We start from the raw sequence: 21,329 nt of genomic DNA, 5'->3' as shown, positions 1-21,329 counted from the left end.
ATTCGGAGTTGCGAGTCGATTCAACAAAGGTTTCGTTTTTTTATCTCGATTGTATGGCCCCATTTGTATTTTTTTCCTTCGTCCTGTTTGTAAAGTTGTTTGTTACATTAGCCTAATTTGAACTTAATTGTAAGTGGAACACATGTCCCCCAAGACTGCCTGACGATTCTGCTTCTATCGTCAAAAGTTTGCACCCAATTGTTTAAAAATTACGTGGATCATTCTTCAATACCGCACCAGTGCTGCTGAAGCAGTAATAACTTGGCACGTCTGTTCAAGTGACAACTTTATTAATTGGCCGTATCGGGTGGCGGAGGGTTTACAACACACATTTTACTCACGCGATCGGACCCAAAAATCACTTACGAATCATGAAATTTACTATATTGTTTGTATAAGGAGCAAGTGATCGATTCTTACTCGCACAATGGAATGCACATATCGTGAGAGTGACAATCGATTTTAGCCAATATATTGATGCGTCGCTAAATGCCAATCAAATAACCGCAAAATCAACTTAAATCGTAGGTTGCTGGAGAAAATACAGTGGCTCAATCACAAAAATACATCACAAAATAATTCATGGACTAAAAATTGTATTATGGTTGGTTTTTATTTGGTGCCACTTTAGTATCACGAAATGAAAACTCTCCCAAGCTGTATCTTGTATCCAAAACTAGTTTTCAACGTCACAGTTTCAGTTAAAAATAGTATTCATTTCATTTTCAATCGCACCTACAGCTCTCAGATGTGCTCTGGGGTTGCACCGCGTGTTGTTTGGCATACTCGCCGACACTACGCTCGTACGTATGCATGCATGTTTAACTTATTTTGCACCGTACGTAGCCAACCATGCTCATCGGAGGTGTTGGGAGCGAAACTGTCAGACGCCGTCACGAACAAACCTCACTGGTACAACCCGAAAACGCATCGAACGGCAGCACAAGGACAACCGAGAAAACCTACGCAGCCAAACATGACGTCATCTAAAACTTACAACATCTGCATAGACCAGGCAGATAAATTCTCAAAACCTTAAACAGAAGCACACCCATAATAAGCTTCCAGGAGTGTGCAAACTGTAGGGAAGGGAACCCTAATGCATGTTGAAATAAATATTTAAAATGTTGACAAAAACGTCACTGTATGAATGCTTTTACAAACACTGATCATGTTTGAACGATCCTTCTGCAGATAAACGTGTAAACAGCTTCGCAGACAGTTACCCATGAACCATAAAAAGATCTTGCTTCTGACACAGGATCCACATCAAACGGAGGCTTTTGTGTAACGCCTGGAAAACATTACCAAGCGTCTTCCTCTTTGCCAGACAATGACTTTATTTACTCTGTTAAGTGCATGCTGCAGCCATAATTGCTAGGGGTGTTTAAATGTGGCTGCCATACAGTGGTGTGCGGTGCACACTGCAGCATGCATAGAATGTGGTATGCAGTGCTAGCTTTCTTGTCATCCTTGCCAAAAAAAAACCCTTCAAGATGACAGTGCTCCCTGCCAAGTCTACAATTTAGCTTCTCCTTCAACTAAAATGCGTTTAACCCTTCATCATCATCATCAGGCACGGGAAATCCAACACCACATTTCACGATCTTGCAATGTAATAATCGGCCTCGTATTGGCACGCCAGCCGATTTTAATCGCTCCATCGCCCTGGCGGAAGCCCGCACGGAGGTGATCCGTTCCCGGGCTGCTGCTCCGTTCATATTCTTGACCTTCGACCGTCATTGGCCATCGCCGTCCCTTCTAGCCGTGACGTATCCTTGCCCAAGCCCACTGACATTTCTTAACAGATTCAATAACATAACTGACCTGCACACATTGTCGGCTGCCCTCTTTCGGTCTCTCGAGTGTAATTCCAAGCTCGCATCTCTCCATGCTGATGCAGTGAATAGAAATCTATTTGCACAAATGTTTATCCTTCCCAATGCATGCCACCACTGCGATATAGAAAGTTGTTTTCTTCACACAATAAAAAAGGTGATTTATAAAAGTGAGTTCTTACACTCAAGACCATCCGATACTAGCCGTCTTTTCCATTCGCCTATCAGCGGCGATAGGGCCGAATCAATTTCCGCCACGTCTCCTTCCGTAGCCTGTGTTGCTGCTTCGTTCGGCTCACTCAACGTAAATGCAGCAAATGTTTGTGTCTATAAATCAATCGCTGTTGTGTCTAAAATGCTGCGTCTAAAATGTTGTGCCTAAAAATCAAACGCCTACAATTCACAAACATATAATTTGACTCAAGGAAACCCTGCATTCACTGTGGATTTTACAAGTGCCACAAAGGGGAACCATTTTGCGAATGAATCCACGATACTTAGGAACCATCATTCACTGGGCATGTGCCTCAAGTGCCCCCCTACCACCCTGCCATGCCCATCTCTCGTAGCAGGCAAGGTGAACGTGGCGTCTCTGTCGCAGCTCCCCGTCGTCTGGAATTAAATCCCAAACCCTCTCCCTCACTGCGCTGCACATCGGTATCGGTGTCGAGTTTTTGTCAGAATCTTAAGACTTTAATTCTCTCTCTCAAACCTCCGAATTTCTATTTGAAGGTATTGTAAATTTAGTAATGAATTAAATTTTGTAACAGTTCACTCCCCTCTCCCCAACGATTCGATAATGTATAATCTGACACTACGGTTCTCATTAAGCATCTATTCAGTATTGCCGCTTTGGTATCATCTCTCACGTGTGTGTTCTGTCTCGTTTGTTCCGCGAGCCTAAAGAGCACAGTTGCGTATGTGACAGATAATCAATCCTTGCATGCACAATGCATTACACGCATGAGAAAGTGTCAAAATATCACACACATAATTCAACGTGTGTGAGTCTAAGAATCTATTTTAAGCACAGGATCATCAAATGCTTATTGGGGCCGTCCATAAATGACGTCACGCACCCAGACATTTGTGACGATGTGTGACGAGGGGGGGAGGGGGGTTTGAGAAATGTGACAACACATCAAAATGCGCAACTTTAAATAAATATAAACAACACGTTCTACCATTGGAACCTCATTTGCCAGTAAAAAATATGATAATGGTTTTTTACCCTTCTATCTGGCAACAAAACTGACATATTTTTTTTCTCGGGTCGCTGAGTTCGTAGGGCAGCGCGCTAACCACTACACTACAATGCGTTACGCTCCCACATGCGCGGGTGACATGACAGATGTGATGTCACAGCTCACTTGCCATGCAAAAAATATGGATTATTGCGCCCCCCCTCCCCCCCAAAAATATACCAAAGTCTATTTTTATAATTTGTGCATGGTGTACAGTCTGGAAAGTACCCACATGGCAAATTTCAAGTTTGTTGCATGTCGGGAAGTACGCTAAACATTTTGAACAGACACACAATCACAAATTTCCCTTTTATATATATAGATAATACTTCATCAGGAAGAGAAAATACACTTTTAATGCAGTCGTTATATTAAACACGCTTGATAGTTTCAGCTGCCTCAGCAGCAGACCATGCTTTCCCTCCTGATGATGACCGCTTGTGTTGCGATCGAAACGTCGTGATATATTATTTATTTTATTTTATTTTCTACCTACATGACTTTACTGAAAGAACCAAAGAGTATGGATTCCTGCAGTCACGAAAGCTTTAAATCAATAGGAAATGAAAGTAAATTTTAACCGCTCACGATTCAGTATATTGTGTGCACAATTTAGTATTTCACGTGCAAAAAATAAATAGTTTTTTTATTCTATGAAGGAGCATTTTGCTTCTCCATGGGAGAATGGAGAAGCATACATTTTGTAAATTTTTTGAATGATTGTTATTTAACATTTTGATTCTAATGATTCTACCAGGGCTGTTCATTCTGTGGAATGAATATGTGATTGTTATAATTGTACTCTCCATTTTGCTTCGTTCTACTACAAAGTTTCAAGTATTTTTTAATAGTTATAATTACTTTTAATATTTTAATTTTATGCTAAATTTCAGCATTCCAATGCCTCCTTTTTAATACATTTTTTCTCCTACAACATCAGAGTGCAGCGCCACATTAAATACGCACGACAATGACAATAGTTTAAAGTGATTTGAGGCACGTTTTATTTTCAAAAAGGAAATATGGTTTTGGGGGGGGAGGGGGGGCCGAGCTTTGTGACGTCATATTTGAGGGGGGTCTGACTTTTTGTGACGCCGTGTGACGAGGGGACGAGGGGGGGTCAAAAATGGGCCAAAATCGCGTGACGTCATTTATGGACGGCCCCATTTGTTACATCCACAGTTTAATCACTGGCCATAGTACATCTGCTTACATCAAAGATTTCATTACAGACTAAAGTAACTAATAACTATGTCATATTGGCTTGCTTCATAAACTTTTCACAAACATATAAATATGTCCTAAGTTTAATAAACATAAAATATAACCCCCATAACCAAAACCTAAATGAAGTATAAAACCAAGTGTTACACCTGAACATATTTTCTTAATTCTCATTGCTACATCGGTGAGACCGTTATATTAACGTATTCATATTTGACATGCATTTGTCTTACTCTCCAACATTATCGCGCAACTGCGCTACTGGCGTCATAGCAACAATAATTAATTTGGATGTCTCGCAGAACAGTGCAAACCCCCTCCCTCTTGTTAGAAAAAGGGCCACAGAAGCGGACATTACAGAGTTACCCGAGATCCTCTTTAAAGTGACCTCAGGTCCACATAGTACAGCGAGCAATTTTCCCACCTGGTCTCAGAAGGTCGTGGGTTCGATTCCGACCCTGACACCTGCTGTATATCTGGAGTTTGCATGTTCTCCCTGTGGTCGTTTAGATTTTTCTCTGGGTCCTCCAGTTTTTCCCTCCACATTTAGAAACATGCGTTTGGAGTATTTGGTGGCGATAAATTTTCACGCGATAAGCCACTTCATTGGACTATCAATTGTGGCCAAGTTGCTTCTGAAAAAGAGCAATATCGTTCAGTGGGCCTTACCTGGTAAAATAAAAGTAGTTTAGTTTGAATTGGTGAATCGGGCGAGCCCATCAACTCGCTACATTTGAGATATAATCACATGGCGGCGGCTACCTGGATTCGAACCCAGGACCTCAGCGGTAACAGCTAGGCGCTCTGACCTCTGTGAGCCATCGGGTCACCTCCAGCATGGAGTGATGTCGACTGTAAGGTGCCGCTTGAGCCCACCTTACCTTGCTGTTGCGATGCACCAGCTCGAGCCGGCAGTGTATCGACTTGATGAGCTCCGTAAACGTGGACTGGAAGACGATGCAGAAAACCCGCTCAACAAAGCAGGGAATCTGCGACAGTTCGTACAGGAACCTAACGAAGAAACGCACGTGGCGGTTAAGGAACGCACAAGGCTGTTTTTATTTGAAAAAAACAAATTAAACGTTGCATTGGCTACAGTTCTACAGTGCTTGCATCGTTCCCAATATTCTCTATCGCTCTCCATCCCCTCCTTCTCGCTGTGTCCAATCCTGTTTTTGATCCTTCTCTTTCCTTGCACCCCTCCACTGGAATAAACTTCCCTTGTACATTAAGCAGTCCCCCTCCTTAACCTCCTTCTGTTCCTCTCTTAAAGCCTCACCTCTTCTCTCTTGCCCATTCTATCCCCTCACCCCTCCACTCATTCCCTTCCCTCCCCTACCCTTTTGCGATCCCTAAATACCGTCTAACGCTGTCACTCATTCCTCAATGCTTGTACGTCCCCTGCCATCTACACCTCCATTCTGTCACCGTTTTGGAAGCTTATGTCAAGCGCCTTGAGTGAAGGCACTCTATAAATATAAAAAAAAGATATAGATCGGCGGCCACCATGGGAATGTGGAATTACCACCACTGGCTCAGGGCAACCAATGGTGATGCTCGACTGACCAGGGAGACGCTCACTCTTGACCAGAAGTAGCTTTTGTGTGTAGGCGGTGCAACTGCACAAGGACCTATGGGTCCAGAGGGGCTCAGGCACCAGGCTTCCGAAGGGGACGGGAAATTGGACAGGGTGGCCCCATTTCATGCCTTGTCCCAGGAGTCCATGAGCCCAGAGAAGATATTTCACTTGTCCATAATCAACGTTTTTGGGTTAGATCACGTTATTTATAAATGTGTCGTAACCCTCCACCACTCGACACGGACAATCAGTAAAAAAAGTGTCACGTTGACAAAAAGACAAATAGTTCACTACTTTAGCCCACCGGTGTGTTGAAGCGTGAAACCACAACATTTACAATTTTTTGAGTACGACGTTTCGCTGGTAATTGCATCCAGCATCATCGGGCAATTCGCCAGAATGGTGAGGCTCCCCTCGAGCTCCCGGTCTTAAATAGAGCAGCAGCAGGGTGACGGCATCATTGAACTCATCAGGTGCAACGATTTGAAGTGAGCTATTTGTCTTTTGTCAACGTGACACTTTTTTGCCGATCGGCCGAGTCGGGTGGTGGAGGGTTACGACACATTTATAAATAACGCGATCTAACCCAAAAAACTTTATTATGAATAATATTGGTCACAAAAGCCTACACGTGTTAAACTGGTTCACTGGTTTATACCGCCTGAAGTGGAGATAACTTGAGAGGTTCCAATTTTTCCAAGTGGTCAATAAAAGTGAATTATGCAATAACCACTTGAATTTCATGGGGATATCAAATAATTTAGTCATATTAGCCACGTAAATAAATCGTAAATACTAAGTTTTGCTAGCTTGTGTAGTAGCAATAAAGTGTGCTCTGGCCCATAGACTACAGGGCCCATGGCAACCACGCCGCTACGCCACTGGGTTTGACTTGGAGGAGTTAAACTTCGATTTAAAGCTTTCGTGACTGCAGGGATTCATCTTCTCGGTTCTTTCGGTAAAGTCAAGGTGCTCTACCCCCCTAACCCAGCTTAAATATACGCTGCCAAGCTTGGCGGTGTTCATTCAGACGCTGTCTTTCCGACAGACCTGTTCTTCACCTGAGGACGGATGCTTGCGTTGTGGCCGAAACGTCGTGAGAATTGTATTATTTTATTATGTTTTATTTTTATTATTTTATTATCTCCCTTCTACGTGACTTTACCAAAAGAACCAAGAAGTTGGAGGAGTTAGACAAGAACTCAATGTATACAAGCACTGGTAGATGGCACAAGGAGGAAGACGCTTACTGTTCAGGCTTATCCAGCTGCCTTGTGTCCTCCACGCCCTGCTTAGACGTTACAAACTGCTCAATCTTTTCCAGTTCTTCCTTTTCACCTCTCTGATGAAATTGCAAGCAAAACATTGTTTTTTACAAACAGCATCAACTTCACGTGCCCTCCAGTGCTGCTTCGAACAGAAACCCCCTTGGCATAAATGTGGCCGGTTTTCAAAAGAGCGAGTCAATAATGGCCACGCAACTTTACACTTTGGTTTCATTCACACTGCGTCATTGTTAAGGGCGTTATCGTGCCTTCTCCCCCCCTCCCCAACCGTTATAGGACAAATGCACGGAGAGCTAATGCACTTGACTGCAAGTATTGTGGTTAATGTAAGCATGATTCCTTGCAAAAGGCGTCAGTTTTGTTGCCAGAAAAAAGGGGGAAAACCCTATTAGTATATTTTGGTACTGTCAAAGGAGGTCCCATGATGTAGCTAATGAGTACATAAATGCTTTCAACCTTGGTTGGAAAGTGATCAAATGCTAAGTAACCTCAAGGGGCATCAGGAGCAACATTTTGAGAAGAATGCTCAAATGAGAAAATCCTGACCCTGTATTGGCTTCGCCAAATCTCACCAGAAGAGCGTGATTCATTGGAAAAATACTGCCGGCTTGCCTGGTCTTACATGCAAGGCTCAACCATTAATGCTGCGGCGCCATTCAGCGGAGTGTAGCAAGAAGACACCGACCACAGGGTGGTGGGAGACCCTGGATAATCTCGGCATCACACCACGTAGAGGAGCCTGCATCTTATTCTATTAACTATTTTTTATTTTACCAGGTAAGGCCAAAATGAGTAATTAAGCTTTTTTTAAGCGGCCTGGCCATAAATGATAGCTAACAAAGTGGCTTATCGTGGTGGAAATATATAGCAACCAAATACTCTACATGCGTGTTTCTAGATGTGGAAGGAAAAAATGGAAAACCTGGAGAAAAAAAACACATGCCCACCCGGGAGACAATGCAAACTCCACACATACATGCATCAGTCAGGATCGAATCTACAAATCCACCACCTGTATACCAGGCCAGGTAGTTATTTTATTATACCGGTGGTGTAATATGAACAGGCACAGAAAATTAAAAAAATTTAACTGTGCAGATTAAGAAATTGATAAGTAAACATTTGTTAAATCATAGTTATTTATTCTCCTGGTGTATGTATGTTGAACTTCTTTCGCACTGTACGTAGCCAACCATGCTAATCAGAGGCGTGGGGGAACAACACACTAAATACAAAAAAAAATGTTCTCAAGAAATGAGTTTTCAATTTAGATTGAAAAGTGCATATCTCCAGTGGCTTCCGAATGTTTGAAGAGCGTTGCAGACGGCTGCAGAAGCGCATCTGAGAGCACGATGCAGCGACTGCCTTTGTATGACGGTTGTATGGTACTGAATGTGGACTCTTAAGTGATCGTACAGAATACTTAACAAACAATTCCAACATTTTTGTCAATAATACTGTGGCCCTAAAAGAAAAATATACCGGCGAAATTTTGGGCAAAGTCCCTTCTTCACAGCACATAGAGAGCGATAGGAGTGCATCAGAGTTGTAGACTAGAATTATTACATGTGTGTATGTTGAACTTCTTTCGCACTGTACAGAGCCAAGTGAGGGGTGGGGGAGCCGTGGAATACCTGCCCACGTTAAATAAAAATTCTGATTCCGTGATTCCAAGGAGACGCAGGACACACGCGTCAAGCGGATGAACAAAACTTACGTTCTCGTATAGAGCTTGCAGAGTCTCGAGGTCGACCAGAGAGTTGTCCAACTGCAGCACGGCTAAGACACAAATAGAGACGACGACGTAACGAGAACACGGAACACGTTAATCAAAAGCACTCTTTAGAATGGAAAAAGATCTCAAGAGGAAAAAATTAATATTCGGCCGATAATTCCGGGCGACGGCCCTCCTTCAGAGCACATAGAGGCCAGACAGGAGGGGATATTAGCTCGTGCACAGCTCACAATTATTTACATGCCAAAATATATACAAGCCTGGAAAAACACAATAAACCATGTACTGTATTATAAATCATGTTACCGGTGATTACAAAATGTAATGGTTAAAAATAAATATCAGTGTCTTTAGATTTATCCAGTGGAAATGACAAAATCACAAATTATGGTTTGTTAGAGAAGATGTGGAGAAAATTACAGCCTCATCATTATTACTGTAAGTCATCAAATTTTATGAACGCTATTATTGGCCAAATGGGTGCCCTGTATATTCGCCGATATATCATGCTTCTTGCCATACATTTGTGAGAACCATCCATATTGTAGATGTAAAAGAAAGATTCTGGGCTAAAATTATGTACTCTTTGGTTCGTTCCGTAAAGTCACGTAGAAAGAAAAGAAATTAAATAATAGAATACGACATTTCGATTGCACCACAAGCAACCGTCATCAAGTAGAACTAAATTTTAGAGGGAGACAAAACACAGACACGGAGACACACAGACAGACACACAGAGACCCAATAAATAGAGAGAGAGGTGGGTCTGCTGGGGCAGCTGCTGGAGCAGAGAAATTAGCATGTCAATGAATCCACCCCCGACGCGACCGAGGGAAAGAAGATCGCATGGCCCTGTGAGAGCCTGGTGAAATTTTAGAGACAAATAGTTTGAGAAAACTAAATTGAGCAAATCTTTTGGAAATGTAATGTAATGCAACACAGAGAGTCGGCTAACACACAGTTAACGCATAGACATTCAAAAATCAGGTCTACAGGCCGAGCAAACTCGGCAGCACTTATTTTTCTCTCACGTTCCCGAGCCAGTAGTGACAATTCCATATTCCCTTTGCGGAGGCCAGTCCCGATAAATATACATAAAAAAATGTTTCCACGTTAGGAGACATTAATAGTAACTAAATATGTTTGATGCGTCTCCCCATAGGACCACTGTTGACTTCCCGCAACATGGTATGTTCTTTGCTACGGTGGCACTTAAGTTTGGGAATGGTCTGCTTGACCATATATATACCACTGCATTGACAAGCCTGGATTGGTTCAGACGCAAGGGTTATTTTTCTCTAATCATCTATGAACAAAGACTCATGTGCATTGCATGTAAAGATGGTCACTGCATTGCGCTTCAAGATGCACTTCTGCGGCCATCTGGAATGCTCTTTCTTCCAATATTAGGAAGCCACTGGAGCTATGTACTTTTAAATCGATATTATTTAGTTTGGTGTCCTTCCTCCGCACTTCCAATTATCACGATTGGCTATGTATGATGCGAAAAAAGTTCAACATACATACATACTTGTAGAGACAGACACTGAAAGTAATTTAACATTGCATTCATGTTTGTTTATTTAAACAGTAACTGATTGCTGTTGTTTTTTATAGATTTGTGGGCATTTGGTTTACGTGAAGCCATTTTCATGCACTTTGAGAAGTAAAGACATGTGGTGCATTAAAATATGAATGACGATGATTGTGTAGTGACATCGCGGATGTCACCGTGTGGTGCCGGCCCTAGAGGGGCACGGTGTACGATGTGCTCACATCGCGGCCATCACATATGTAGCGACATCACGTATGTAGCGACATCGTGTACGTCACTGTGTAAAGCCGGCTCTAGCGAGGCACGGCGTGCGATTCATTGTCATCGCGGACACCCCGTAGGTGGGTGTAGTACCAGCCCTAGAGGGGGCTCGGTGAGCGCTGGGTCATAGTGCGCAGTGGCACCACGCGTGGAGTGTAGTGCCGACTCCTACAGGAGGGAGTGTGGGAGTGTCAGACATAGGATAAGGTTACCCTGGGCCATGGCATTGTTTGACCCTGGCAGGCACGTGACCAGTAAGATCTACACATGGGCCCCAGGTGGGGGCGTGGGGGTGGTCACGTGTCAGGGTGAGATCCTACGGGAAGGGTCGAGAAACAAGAAGAGGTTCCGCGAAGGTGGTCGTGGCCAAGGGCGGGGCCAGCCACGACCCGGGAGCATATAAACCGGGTCCGCACAAGGACCGGGGTTCAGCGTTGCTATCGTCATCTGAAGATCTACGTTCTACCAACACGTGGACAAGGATCCCAGCTAGGGTCCTGTCTGTTGTAGCTACTCCCAGTAACTAGCGTAGTTAGCCTGGTGGTCCACCACCATAGGTTATCTGGTAAAGGGGCAGTAACCCCTTTGTGTTAATGTGTTGGTGTTAATAAATGAGTTGCCTCCAAGAAGTATGTCTGCAACTCAGTTGAATCCACTACAATTGTGTCAACCCCGGAAGAAGGTGCCGAGTGGACCCCTGGCTGTGATTCGACTGCGAGCTCAATGCTCGAACCACAGGAAAAGGTAGAGGTGCAGCCCGGCACTTGCGTGCTGATGCTACTGCTGGTGGAAGGACCTACCCCTCAAGAGCACTTTAGAGAGCCCCTAGAAATAGTATCTGTTAGCAATACCCACACTTTATGCCATCACATGCAACCTATTGGTCGACTAACCATATCCATTATAATGGGTGAGCAGAGGCAGGGTGGATTTAAGAAACTTAACTACCTTCCATTAACTTCCTTGCCAGGAGATTGAAAGGAAGCAGCGACCTCTGGTGTGCAAGTCCAGTGTGCTGACCATACACATACGGATGGTAGTATCCCACATTTAAATCCTCTCCTCAAAGAGCGAATATGGGCAGGCGGCAGGAGGCCTGATGGCGTGATGTAACGTGTTTACGTGCCTGCATTAGTCCGCGGTAATCGCTGTGCGTGATATCGAATGGAACAGCAGCAAACCGCAGGCATGGTGCAAAGAGATCGCCTTACCATGTTGAATGTCCTTCATTTCAAGGTGAAGGCTGGACATTAGAATTCCTACAGCTTGAGATCGCTTGCCATCCAAGATTTTAGTGACCTGCGTTCAAAACACAGTTCCAACAACGTGGTTCGCGTACGCGATGCTTAGTCGCGTGTTCAAAGTCATTGTGAAAAGAAATGGACATAAACAGCACGAGGCTTTCATGAAGTATCACCCAACGGTGTCTCAGGAAGATAATATTTTGAGTCAGCACAGGCAAGCACACACAAACACAGTAACTACATTAGAACCCCTCTTAATGACCATCCCTGTTAACGACCAATCGGTTAAAGACGGGGCCTCCACAGAGCCCAATGTGTTCGCTTACCGACCATTCCTCTGATGACAGGATTACGACTGGAGCACGTGAACGCCAATTTCGGCCAATCGGTGAGCTCCAAAGTGCTCTGACCAGGACTCTTTCCTAGACTCGCTTAACGACCAAATTACTTTACGATCGGTTTCGTGGAACTAATTACCGTCGTTAAAATGGGTTCTACTGTATTTTGTGTCAGCACAGGCAAGCACACATACACAGCAACTATTCACTAATTAAAGTATTTGCATTTGTTTTCACTCAGCGGGCCTTACCTTTTAAGAATTGTGTTTTATTTGTATATATTTTTTAGTGATTTGCTTACACCTTGCCTCCATAATATAGGTTTTTTGGGGTTAGATCGCGTAAATATAAATGTGCCGGAAAACCGCCACCACCCAACACAGCCAATAAGTAAGGTTTGTCACGTAAACAGAACATGCCAATTCGTTACTAGTGTAGTGAGTCCAACTTATTTAAAGCTTTCGTGACTGCAGGGATTCATCTTCTTGGTTCTTTCGGTAAAGTCACGTAGAAGGGAAGTAATAAAATAATAAAAATAAAACATAATAAAACAATTCTCACGACGTTTCGGCCACAACGCAAGCAGCCGTCCTCAGGTGAAAACCAGGTCCGTCGAGGCGACAGAGTCTGAGGACGGCTGCTTGCGTTGTGGCCGAAACGTCGTGAGAATTGTTTTATTATGTTTTATTTTTATTATTTTATTACTTCCCTTCTACGTGACTTTACCGAAAGAACCAAGAAGATGAGTCCAACTGAGTCGCAGACGTTCTTCTTCAGTGGCAACACATTTATTACACAACACGCATATACAAAAGGGGTAGCTGCCCCTTAACCAGATACAGCCTAGGGTGGGGTCCACCCAGCTAACTACACTACCATACAGGAGTCATGGCTACGACGGACCGGACCCGTCCTCGGGTCCCGGGCCACGTGTTGGTGCCTCTTCAGATGTAGGACGTGGAGCTTCCAGCTTGTAGAACGAAGCAACCCAAGTCCCTCCCAGGGACCCACCTTATATCCTCCCGAGTCGGGGCCGGCTCCGTCCTTGGCCCCGCCCACCTTCGAGAGCGTTCCAGCTCTCTCTCGATCTCCTCTTGAGAGCTCTCCCCGGACACGTGATCACCCCCTAGCCCCCCCACCTGGGGGCCTCCCTATGGACACTCCGGTACACATGCCTACCGGGGTAAACCGGAGTGCCATGGCCCGGGGCAACCCTGTCCCTGGGCTGACACTCTCCCGCTCACCCTTGTGGGAGCCCGCACCGCACGCCGTGTGTGGTGCCCTCGCTATCCCAGCGCTCACCAAGCCCCGCTAAGGGCTGGTACTACACCCACCTACGGGGTGTACGCAATGACAGTGCATCACACGCCGTGCTCTGCCAGAGCCGGCATCACTCTGTAACACACACGGTGCTGTCCGCGATGTAAGTACTTCGCACGCCATGGCCCTCGAGGTCCGGCACCATATAGTGACATCTCCAATGTTACTACACTAGTACAACACACCGGTGTGTGGGAGGGCAATCCATAACATTGACAATTAAACTTGAGTACGACGTTTCGCTAGTAATTAAAATTAACTTCATCATCAGCCTATAATTTGTACTCCTATCATGTTTTTGAATTATTTGTCCTTGTTAGGTTCTGACCTGCCCCTACTGGACATCTGTGCAAAAAGAGCTTTATAGCTCATCGGATTCCTCCAGTATAAATATTCAGATCCTGATTACAACCGTGTACATATTTGATACACATTACAGTAAAACCTCATCATTACAATATTTTATCATTCGTAATTGGGAATATTTCGGCACGGCTGCACTTTCGGAATATATACTGTGGAAAAGCAATTCGCCATGAGCTGAATTGCCGTACCAAATGGTCCAATTTCGGCAAACACGTGGAGCGACACCGCACGCCACGACCAAAACAACGACTCAGTCCAGTGGCGGCGCGCACGGTGAGCGTTAGTGCAGACCTGTTGCTTTGAACTTTACATTGCTTATGCACGCTGTGCAAGCCAACCCTCTCAGAAATCTCATCTACACCTACACCAAGAAGTATTCGAAAGGGATTGAAGTATAAATCCCTTAGTCTGCGGGTCAAATCCGTAGTTTTGGATAGAATTGATGCAAGTGTGTCAATGCGAAGAGTGTGTGAAGATCTTCTTGGTTCTTTCGGTAAAGTCACGTAGAAGGGAAGTAATAGAATAATAAAAATAAAACATAATAAAATAATTCTCACGACGTTTCGGCCACAACACAAGCAGCCGTCCTCAGGTGAAGAATGAAACACCACCAAGCTTGGAGTGTGTGAAGAGTTTGACGCACCTTGAACATACAGTACAGCAAGTACATACTAGGTTGCATTAAGCCCTCCTCCACAACCTCCGCTACCTACCAAAAGGGAATCGACCACATCCCCTTCTTTGCCTGCAGTGCTGGTTACCCATGGTAAGCGTTACCTTTTTGGGAAAATAATTTTTGGAAAATTCGAAAAAACATTTTTATTGGGGCAGGAGGCACTGAGGAGTACCCATTGCAAATCATTCGGTATATTGGATAATTCGGCAAGGCCAGAGCCCCTCATGTGTCGAATTAACAAGGGTTTACGGTGCATGCAAATGCCCCTGTGATCAAATCTCCCAGAACGTTCCAGATTTCCTGAGCTCGAAAGCTACGAAGGCTTGGGCCTCGATAACGCTAGAATGGGTGACCCAGAATGTGCAACACGTTGTTCTCGTCTGCTGTGGGGCCACGTGGTTGGGCAGCAGAGGGCAGTGCAGCAAAAAAAAACATTGTTGTACTGTTCTTCGATAAAATACTTACTTCACCATTAGACCTACATTGCCAGTACCAAAATATAATAATAGGGTTTTCCCCCTTTTTTCTGGCAACAACACTGAAACCTTTTTTATAAGGATTCATGTCTGTATTAACCACAATACTTGCAGTCAAAATGCAAACAAAAAACACACACTGATAAAAAATGCATTGTCCTTGAAACTGACGAGGTGAGCATCTACATCATGGGATCTCCTTTGCAAAGGAGGTCTAATGATGTAGATGCTCACCCCGAGCCCTCATTACTTTGATAGTGCATTGTCTTTGAGCTGTAGACGCCTTTTCGCGTCCTCTGGTCAAGCACCAATTGGGTCGAGGCTCAAAAGAAAGCCGTCCCTTGGTGTGAACCAATCAGTTTTAAGGACAATGCATACATTATCATAGTGTGGCTTTTTTGCATTTTAACTGCAAGTATTGTGGTTAATGTAGACATGAATCCTTGTAAAAAGGTTTCAGTTTTGTTGCCAGAAAAAAGGGGAAAAACCCTATTATTATTAAAAGACTTCCTTCACAATTCTGGCTAATCTCCCGATGAATCTGCTTGTAATCACCAGCGAAACGTCGCAACTCCAATTGTCAATGTTGTCGCCTTACTCTCCAACACACCGGTGTGCTTAAGTAGTCACTAATTGTCACGTTTCGTTTAAATGGCAAACCTTACAAATTGTCTGTATCAGGTGGTGGCGGGTTTAACGACACATTTATATTTATGTGATCTAACTCCAAAAAACCTTTATTATGGATATTGGTTGCGAAAGTCGATATGTTAAAATTCTTCTAAGCTCCAACGTCTATGAACATTGGATAAGGCGCTAAGTATCACAGGTGATAACGGTCTGTAGTAGTTTCAGAGCAGTAGGGGGGGGGGGGGGCGATGGTGCCATGTGACTTTACCCAATGAGGTAATATGCCAGTAAATTTGGCAAATTTGGACCGTGACACCAGCACAAATTGCCCACTCTTTAAGAATTTATATCACGGGATCTTGCCGTCCAATGCAAAGCAAACGGCGGTAAATTATTTGGTTAAAACTTTAAAGTTCTTGACCCGCGCCTCACGAGATTTTCAATCGAAGATTGAATCCGATTTGTGAAATATGTGCGCGCTATGAATTGTGTTCATTAATGATAATACTATTATAATACACCCGCAGTATTAACCAGGGCAGCTGCTGGGCTCGAACCACAAACCTCTGCAACAAGCGGCAGACGGCCAACATTATGCTTAAAAATTTTATAGAGCGACTCACTTGCTTGGTTTTAGACTTTTTGCTGAACGCATCGAACAGCGGCTTCTTTTTCTCTTTCAGGGATTTTTTAGAGAAAAGTTCTTCGAACTCCAAAGGATTTATCCTCGCCTCATCCAAACCATCCCAGATGGTATTTGCGGTATCCGACCTGCAATCAAAATAACCTTACATTAAAGACCACAGCGCTCTACAATGTAAAGACATAGAGTGAGAACAATGCAACAAACACGAGTGGATTGTCGGTTGATGGCACAGCAAATAGAAGCCTCTGATATTCACGAGTTTAAGTTAACACAGAGGATGCTAAAATAGCATGTAAGGATGAAAGGAGTTGAGAAAAAAGCTTGGCTGGTTAGTAGGGTCATTTCACCATTCTTCACCACTTGGGTCACATCACGATGGTGAAGAGGGTACTGGTGCCGTTTTTTATGTTTAGTTTGGTGTCCCTCCCCCACACCTCTGATTAGCATGGTTGGCTACGTACGGTACGAAAAAAGTTCACCGTACATGCATTAGCGTACCAGGTTTAGATATCACTTGTCACTGACGTTATCCATGTCCGGGAATCAAACCCAGTTTGGTGATTTCAACATGCGTTTTTTTTTAGCCAGTGCACACCAATGCTACATCAAAACTATTTGTATTAAGAATTTTAATTCACAATATCATTAATAAGCATAAATAGAGAAAAGCAAGTTAGATTTCTTTGACATGATATAAGAAAACAAAGGACAACGTATAATGTTTTGACTGCCACAGTTATTGGTACAAGAAGCCCGCAGAAGACAGCGAATTGAGTTACATAAGCAATTTCAACAATTGGATGCAACTGGGAGGAGTAACTCATGCTAAGTTCTCGAGTAATATTATGGGCAGAGTTGAATGGAAGGCCATGATCATCAATGCCTCTGGGAAAGGACATGGGTGCATACAGAGTTAATTCCCAGACATCAGCATATTTTATTAATATACCATTTATCACATGAAATTGGATTTTTTTATCGAGGTAACCTTTTAATGTTTGATCTTGGTATAAAATTCCCTAACTGCTTGGCTATAAAGATCCATGCTTCATCATCACCAGCCATGTTCTATCCACTGCTGGAAGAAGGCTTGCCCACACTCATTGCCATCCCTCTGTCCTGTGACGACACAATCCATCTAGCATCTGCACATATTATTTCTCTAACTCCATGGTAGTTGTCCTCTAGGGCATGTTTCTTCCTGTGGCTGCCATTTCATCGCAAAAGTCTCCTCCATCTCCTGCTGACCATCCCTTTCATTGTTTGTTTACTGTATGCGCTACTCGGCAGGTATGTGTACATGTTGAACTTCTTTTGCACTATACATAGCCAACTATGCTAATCAGAGGTGCGGGGGAAGGACAAAAAACTAAATTCGCTTTCAATCCAGATGACTTAAAAGTGCATGCATTTCTAATATGGTTAGAGCGTTACAGACGGCCACAAGAAGTACATCTGCAAGTGCGCAATGCAGTGACCATCTTTGTTCGATGGTTAGCCAAAAGCCACTGCAAGGATGATCAGAGTTTGTGTGATAATTTATGCTCCTTGACGAAATCAGCAAGGCATTGTGGTTCATTGTGCGGTGAATTGTGGGTTGGGCGGTCTACTCTACGCGACTCTGCTTTGTGCATTGGAGAACGCATCTACCGCATAAAGTGAGGGAAACCCATATATCGAGCAGACGAGACATGTTGAATTCCTAGTTTTTTGCCTTTTAACACAGCATTAATAAAGGTACCTTCTATCTTTGAGCTGAATGCGCGCCCAGTACAGCGGTTTCATCGGAAGGTGCGGCTCCACAGAGGGCCGCTGCAGTGCCACGCCTTGCGGGAACGCCGTCTGGTGCCCTCCTCTGTGCGGGAAGCCAACGCCGTAGTGCGACGCACTTGACAAGGCACCCGGGTGAGCGAGGAGCGGCGGGGCAGACACTCCAGGGGGCAGAGGTGGAAAGGGAGGGGGAGGGATGCAGCCACCGGGAAGTGGTGGAGGAGGAGGGGGAGGGAAGGAGCTTCCAGGAAGAGGTGGAGGAGGGGGAGGGAAGGAGCTTCCAGGAAGAGGTGGAGGAGGAGGGATATGGCCGCCAGGGAGAGGTGGTGGAGGAGGGATGAAGCCTCCAGGAAGCGGTGGAGGAGGAGGGATGAAATCTCCAAGAGGGGGGGGAGGAGGGATGAAGCCACCAGGAAGAGGTGGAGGAGGAGGAGGGACCAAGCCCAAAGGAACAGGAGGAAGAGGTGGAGGAGGAGGGATGAAACCTCCAGGAATAGGCAGAGGTGGAGGAGGAGGGATGAAGCCCGTAGGAAGAGGAGGAAGAGGAGGAGGTGGAGGAATGGAGCCCCCAGGAAGAGGAGGCAGAGGGGGAGGAGGAGGGATGAAGCCACCAGGAAGAGGTGGAGGAGGAGGAGGAGGGACCAAGCCCAAAGGAACAGGAGGAAGAGGTGGAGGAGGGATGAAACCTCCAGGAATAGGCAGAGGAGGAGGGATGAAGCCCGTAGGAAGAGGAGGAAGAGGGGGAGGTGGAGGAATGGAGCCCCCAGGAAGAGGAGGCAGAGGGGGAGGAGGAGGTGGAGCACCGTGAGGAGGCGAAGGAATCAAATCCGCAGGAATAGTTGGAGGAAGAAAAGAAGGGGGGAGAGGAATGGAGCCTTCAGCAGACATAGCTGGGAGGCAGCAGTCTGCAGGAAGTGGATGAGGAAGTTTTGGGTCTCCACCAGTTGTGAGATTTTCATTGCCGGCCCCTGCCTTGGGCATTTTTGGGGCCGACTTAGGCGAGGGTTCGTAGAAGGGAAATGAAGCAGGCGGGCCGACTTTACGTGATACTTTGGCGTGGAAGCACGACTTTGGTCTCGGGGCGTTCTCGGCCTGGGGAGAGCACACCGCGTTCGCCCTCGAGGGTTCTTCGCCGTAGAATAGCGTGCCAAGCAGGGAAACCATCTTTTCGGGAGAGGTCTGAACCGATCGTGTCTCGGACGCCTTCGTCGTGTGCGCCGTCGCCTCCGTCTGCGTCTGAGCGCTCACGCCCTGCGGCCCGTGGGCCTCCGCGTGGGCGGCCGCGTCCCTCACGGTGCCGTGACGTCCCAGGCAATTGCTGTTGATGTCAGCCAGCTCAGCAATCCTTCTCCTCAAGTCCGCGACCTTATGCTCCAGCCTCGTGAGCTCCCTTGTATGCTCTCCATTCAAGTGAAAGACTCGACATTCGTGTATTCTCTGAAAACACACATTTTCAACATTTACACAAGTATTTTGGCCTGCTCTGGACCGAACACCTCTGAAGTGGTGTGAGCACCCATGCTTTACCCCCACTCATCAGCTAACTGTGGTGCTAACCGTTTGTTTTACTGGGTGGAGAGAGAGGGGTGGGGGAGGGGACGATAGGTTTAAAGAAACTTGCCCATTGCAACTGCCGTGCCGGGAGATTGCACCGGCATCCTGCTGTGGGATTACAAGTCCATAGTGCTAAGAATCACACCACAGCAACATCCCCGACGGCTCTCGATTTACTACAAACACACGAGTTTGTTCGAGAGGGCCCCAGGCCTGATTGCGAGTTGCATAATAACGCACGTCTCCTCGGGGCTCCTATGTCGGTATAACAACAGTTTGTGAATTATACGTGGCTCAAATTTTCGAACGAGATATCATCCTCAACCCATGCATAGAATAGATGCAACAAGGCACAAAGGTGCGCTGCACCGCATGTACAAAAGCTTTCAGCCTTAACCAGACCACCTGGCTCAAAGGAACTGATCGTGGGGCAATGTTGTCGTTAAGGACCACGGACTCAACAAATTGATCAAATGTAGCCACCCCCCACAGACAGCAGTGAAACAAAGGCGCAGCTGTAGACCGGCAATTTGTCCTCGTTCGGACTCATCAGTACAGTGCAGCTATCAATGTTGGCTGCTGCCACATGCTCTGGGAGCATAATATGTGGATAGGATTTCGATTTAAAGCTTTCGTGACTGCATGGATTCATATTCTTGGTTCTTTCGGTAAAGTCACGTAGAAGGGAAATAATACAATAATAAAAATAAAACATAATAAGATAAAAAATTCTCACGACGTTTCGGCCACAACGCAAGCAGCCGTCCTCAGGTGAAGAACAGGGCTGTCGGAAAGACAGCGTCCTAATGAACACTGCTTAGCTTGGCAGCGTATTTTTAAGCTGGGTCGGAGGAGGAGAGAGCCTTGACAAAGGAGTTTACATATCAACAGAGGAATTTAGCATGTTGATGACAAATGCAGATATGGGATTAGTCACTACTTGTGGAATGTGTAGGTGAGTCTCAAAGTCATATTATGCTAGTATATTATATAGGATTAGCAGTGATAAAGAGGGAAATAGGATTACCGAAAGAACCAAGAATATGTGGATAGGACTTGCCTTTACACCATGGGGCAACACATTCTCTCAACTCTTGACAAAAGGCTTTTTTGGACATCGGACGCTGCATGTCTTTGTGTATTTTAAAATCTATTTGTTTCAAGCCTGCAATTAAAGTTTTCTGTTGTCATGGGTTTTCTCATCATTTACAGATTTTAGACAGCGGACCTTCATGACCAGGTAAAAGCAGCCCATTGAGATCAGGAGTCTCTTTCTCAAGGAAGACACTCATTCAAATAAGTATGGGAACACACAGCAAACAAATTGCACTGTATTCTTAGTTTTTTTCGGTAAAGTCACATAGGTAAAAAAATAAAAATTAATAAAAGTAAAATAAAAATAAGTTATATTAAATTTTTATTAGTTTATTACTTATTTTTATTTTACTTTTATTAATTTTAATTTTTTACCTAAGTGACTTTACCGAAAAAACCTAAGAATATGAATCCTTGCAGTCACGAAAGCTTCAAATCTAAAATTGCACTGTGTAAATACAATTATATCGAAAAACGATGCTTCAAATATAA

General features: G+C 44.8%; 1 protein-coding gene across 4 annotated transcripts in view; it reads right to left on the bottom strand.

The window, feature by feature from the left end:
- The window catches only part of LOC133342253 (formin-2-like), a 54,825-nt gene that overhangs the window by 12,718 nt on the left and 20,778 nt on the right, over nt 1-21,329 (bottom strand). For all 4 annotated transcript variants that reach the window (XM_061551291.1, XM_061551290.1, XM_061551293.1 and 1 more), the window contains 6 exons: nt 18,160-19,625; nt 16,396-16,543; nt 11,934-12,021; nt 8,889-8,950; nt 7,136-7,227; nt 5,188-5,317 (listed from right to left, as the gene is read on the bottom strand). In XM_061551291.1, the coding sequence (XP_061407275.1) occupies nt 5,188-5,317; nt 7,136-7,227; nt 8,889-8,950; nt 11,934-12,021; nt 16,396-16,543; nt 18,160-19,625 (1,986 nt within the window). The remainder of the gene's footprint in view (nt 1-5,187; nt 5,318-7,135; nt 7,228-8,888; nt 8,951-11,933; nt 12,022-16,395; nt 16,544-18,159; nt 19,626-21,329) is intronic.

The sequence above is a fragment of the Lethenteron reissneri genome, chromosome 14 (assembly GCF_015708825.2).
Source record: "Lethenteron reissneri isolate LAM-NWPU_2019-01 chromosome 14, ASM1570882v1, whole genome shotgun sequence".
Taxonomy (NCBI): domain Eukaryota; kingdom Metazoa; phylum Chordata; class Hyperoartia; order Petromyzontiformes; family Petromyzontidae; genus Lethenteron; species Lethenteron reissneri.
The sequence above is the reverse complement of the archived record's forward strand: the minus strand, read 5'-3'. Positions and strand labels throughout refer to the sequence as shown.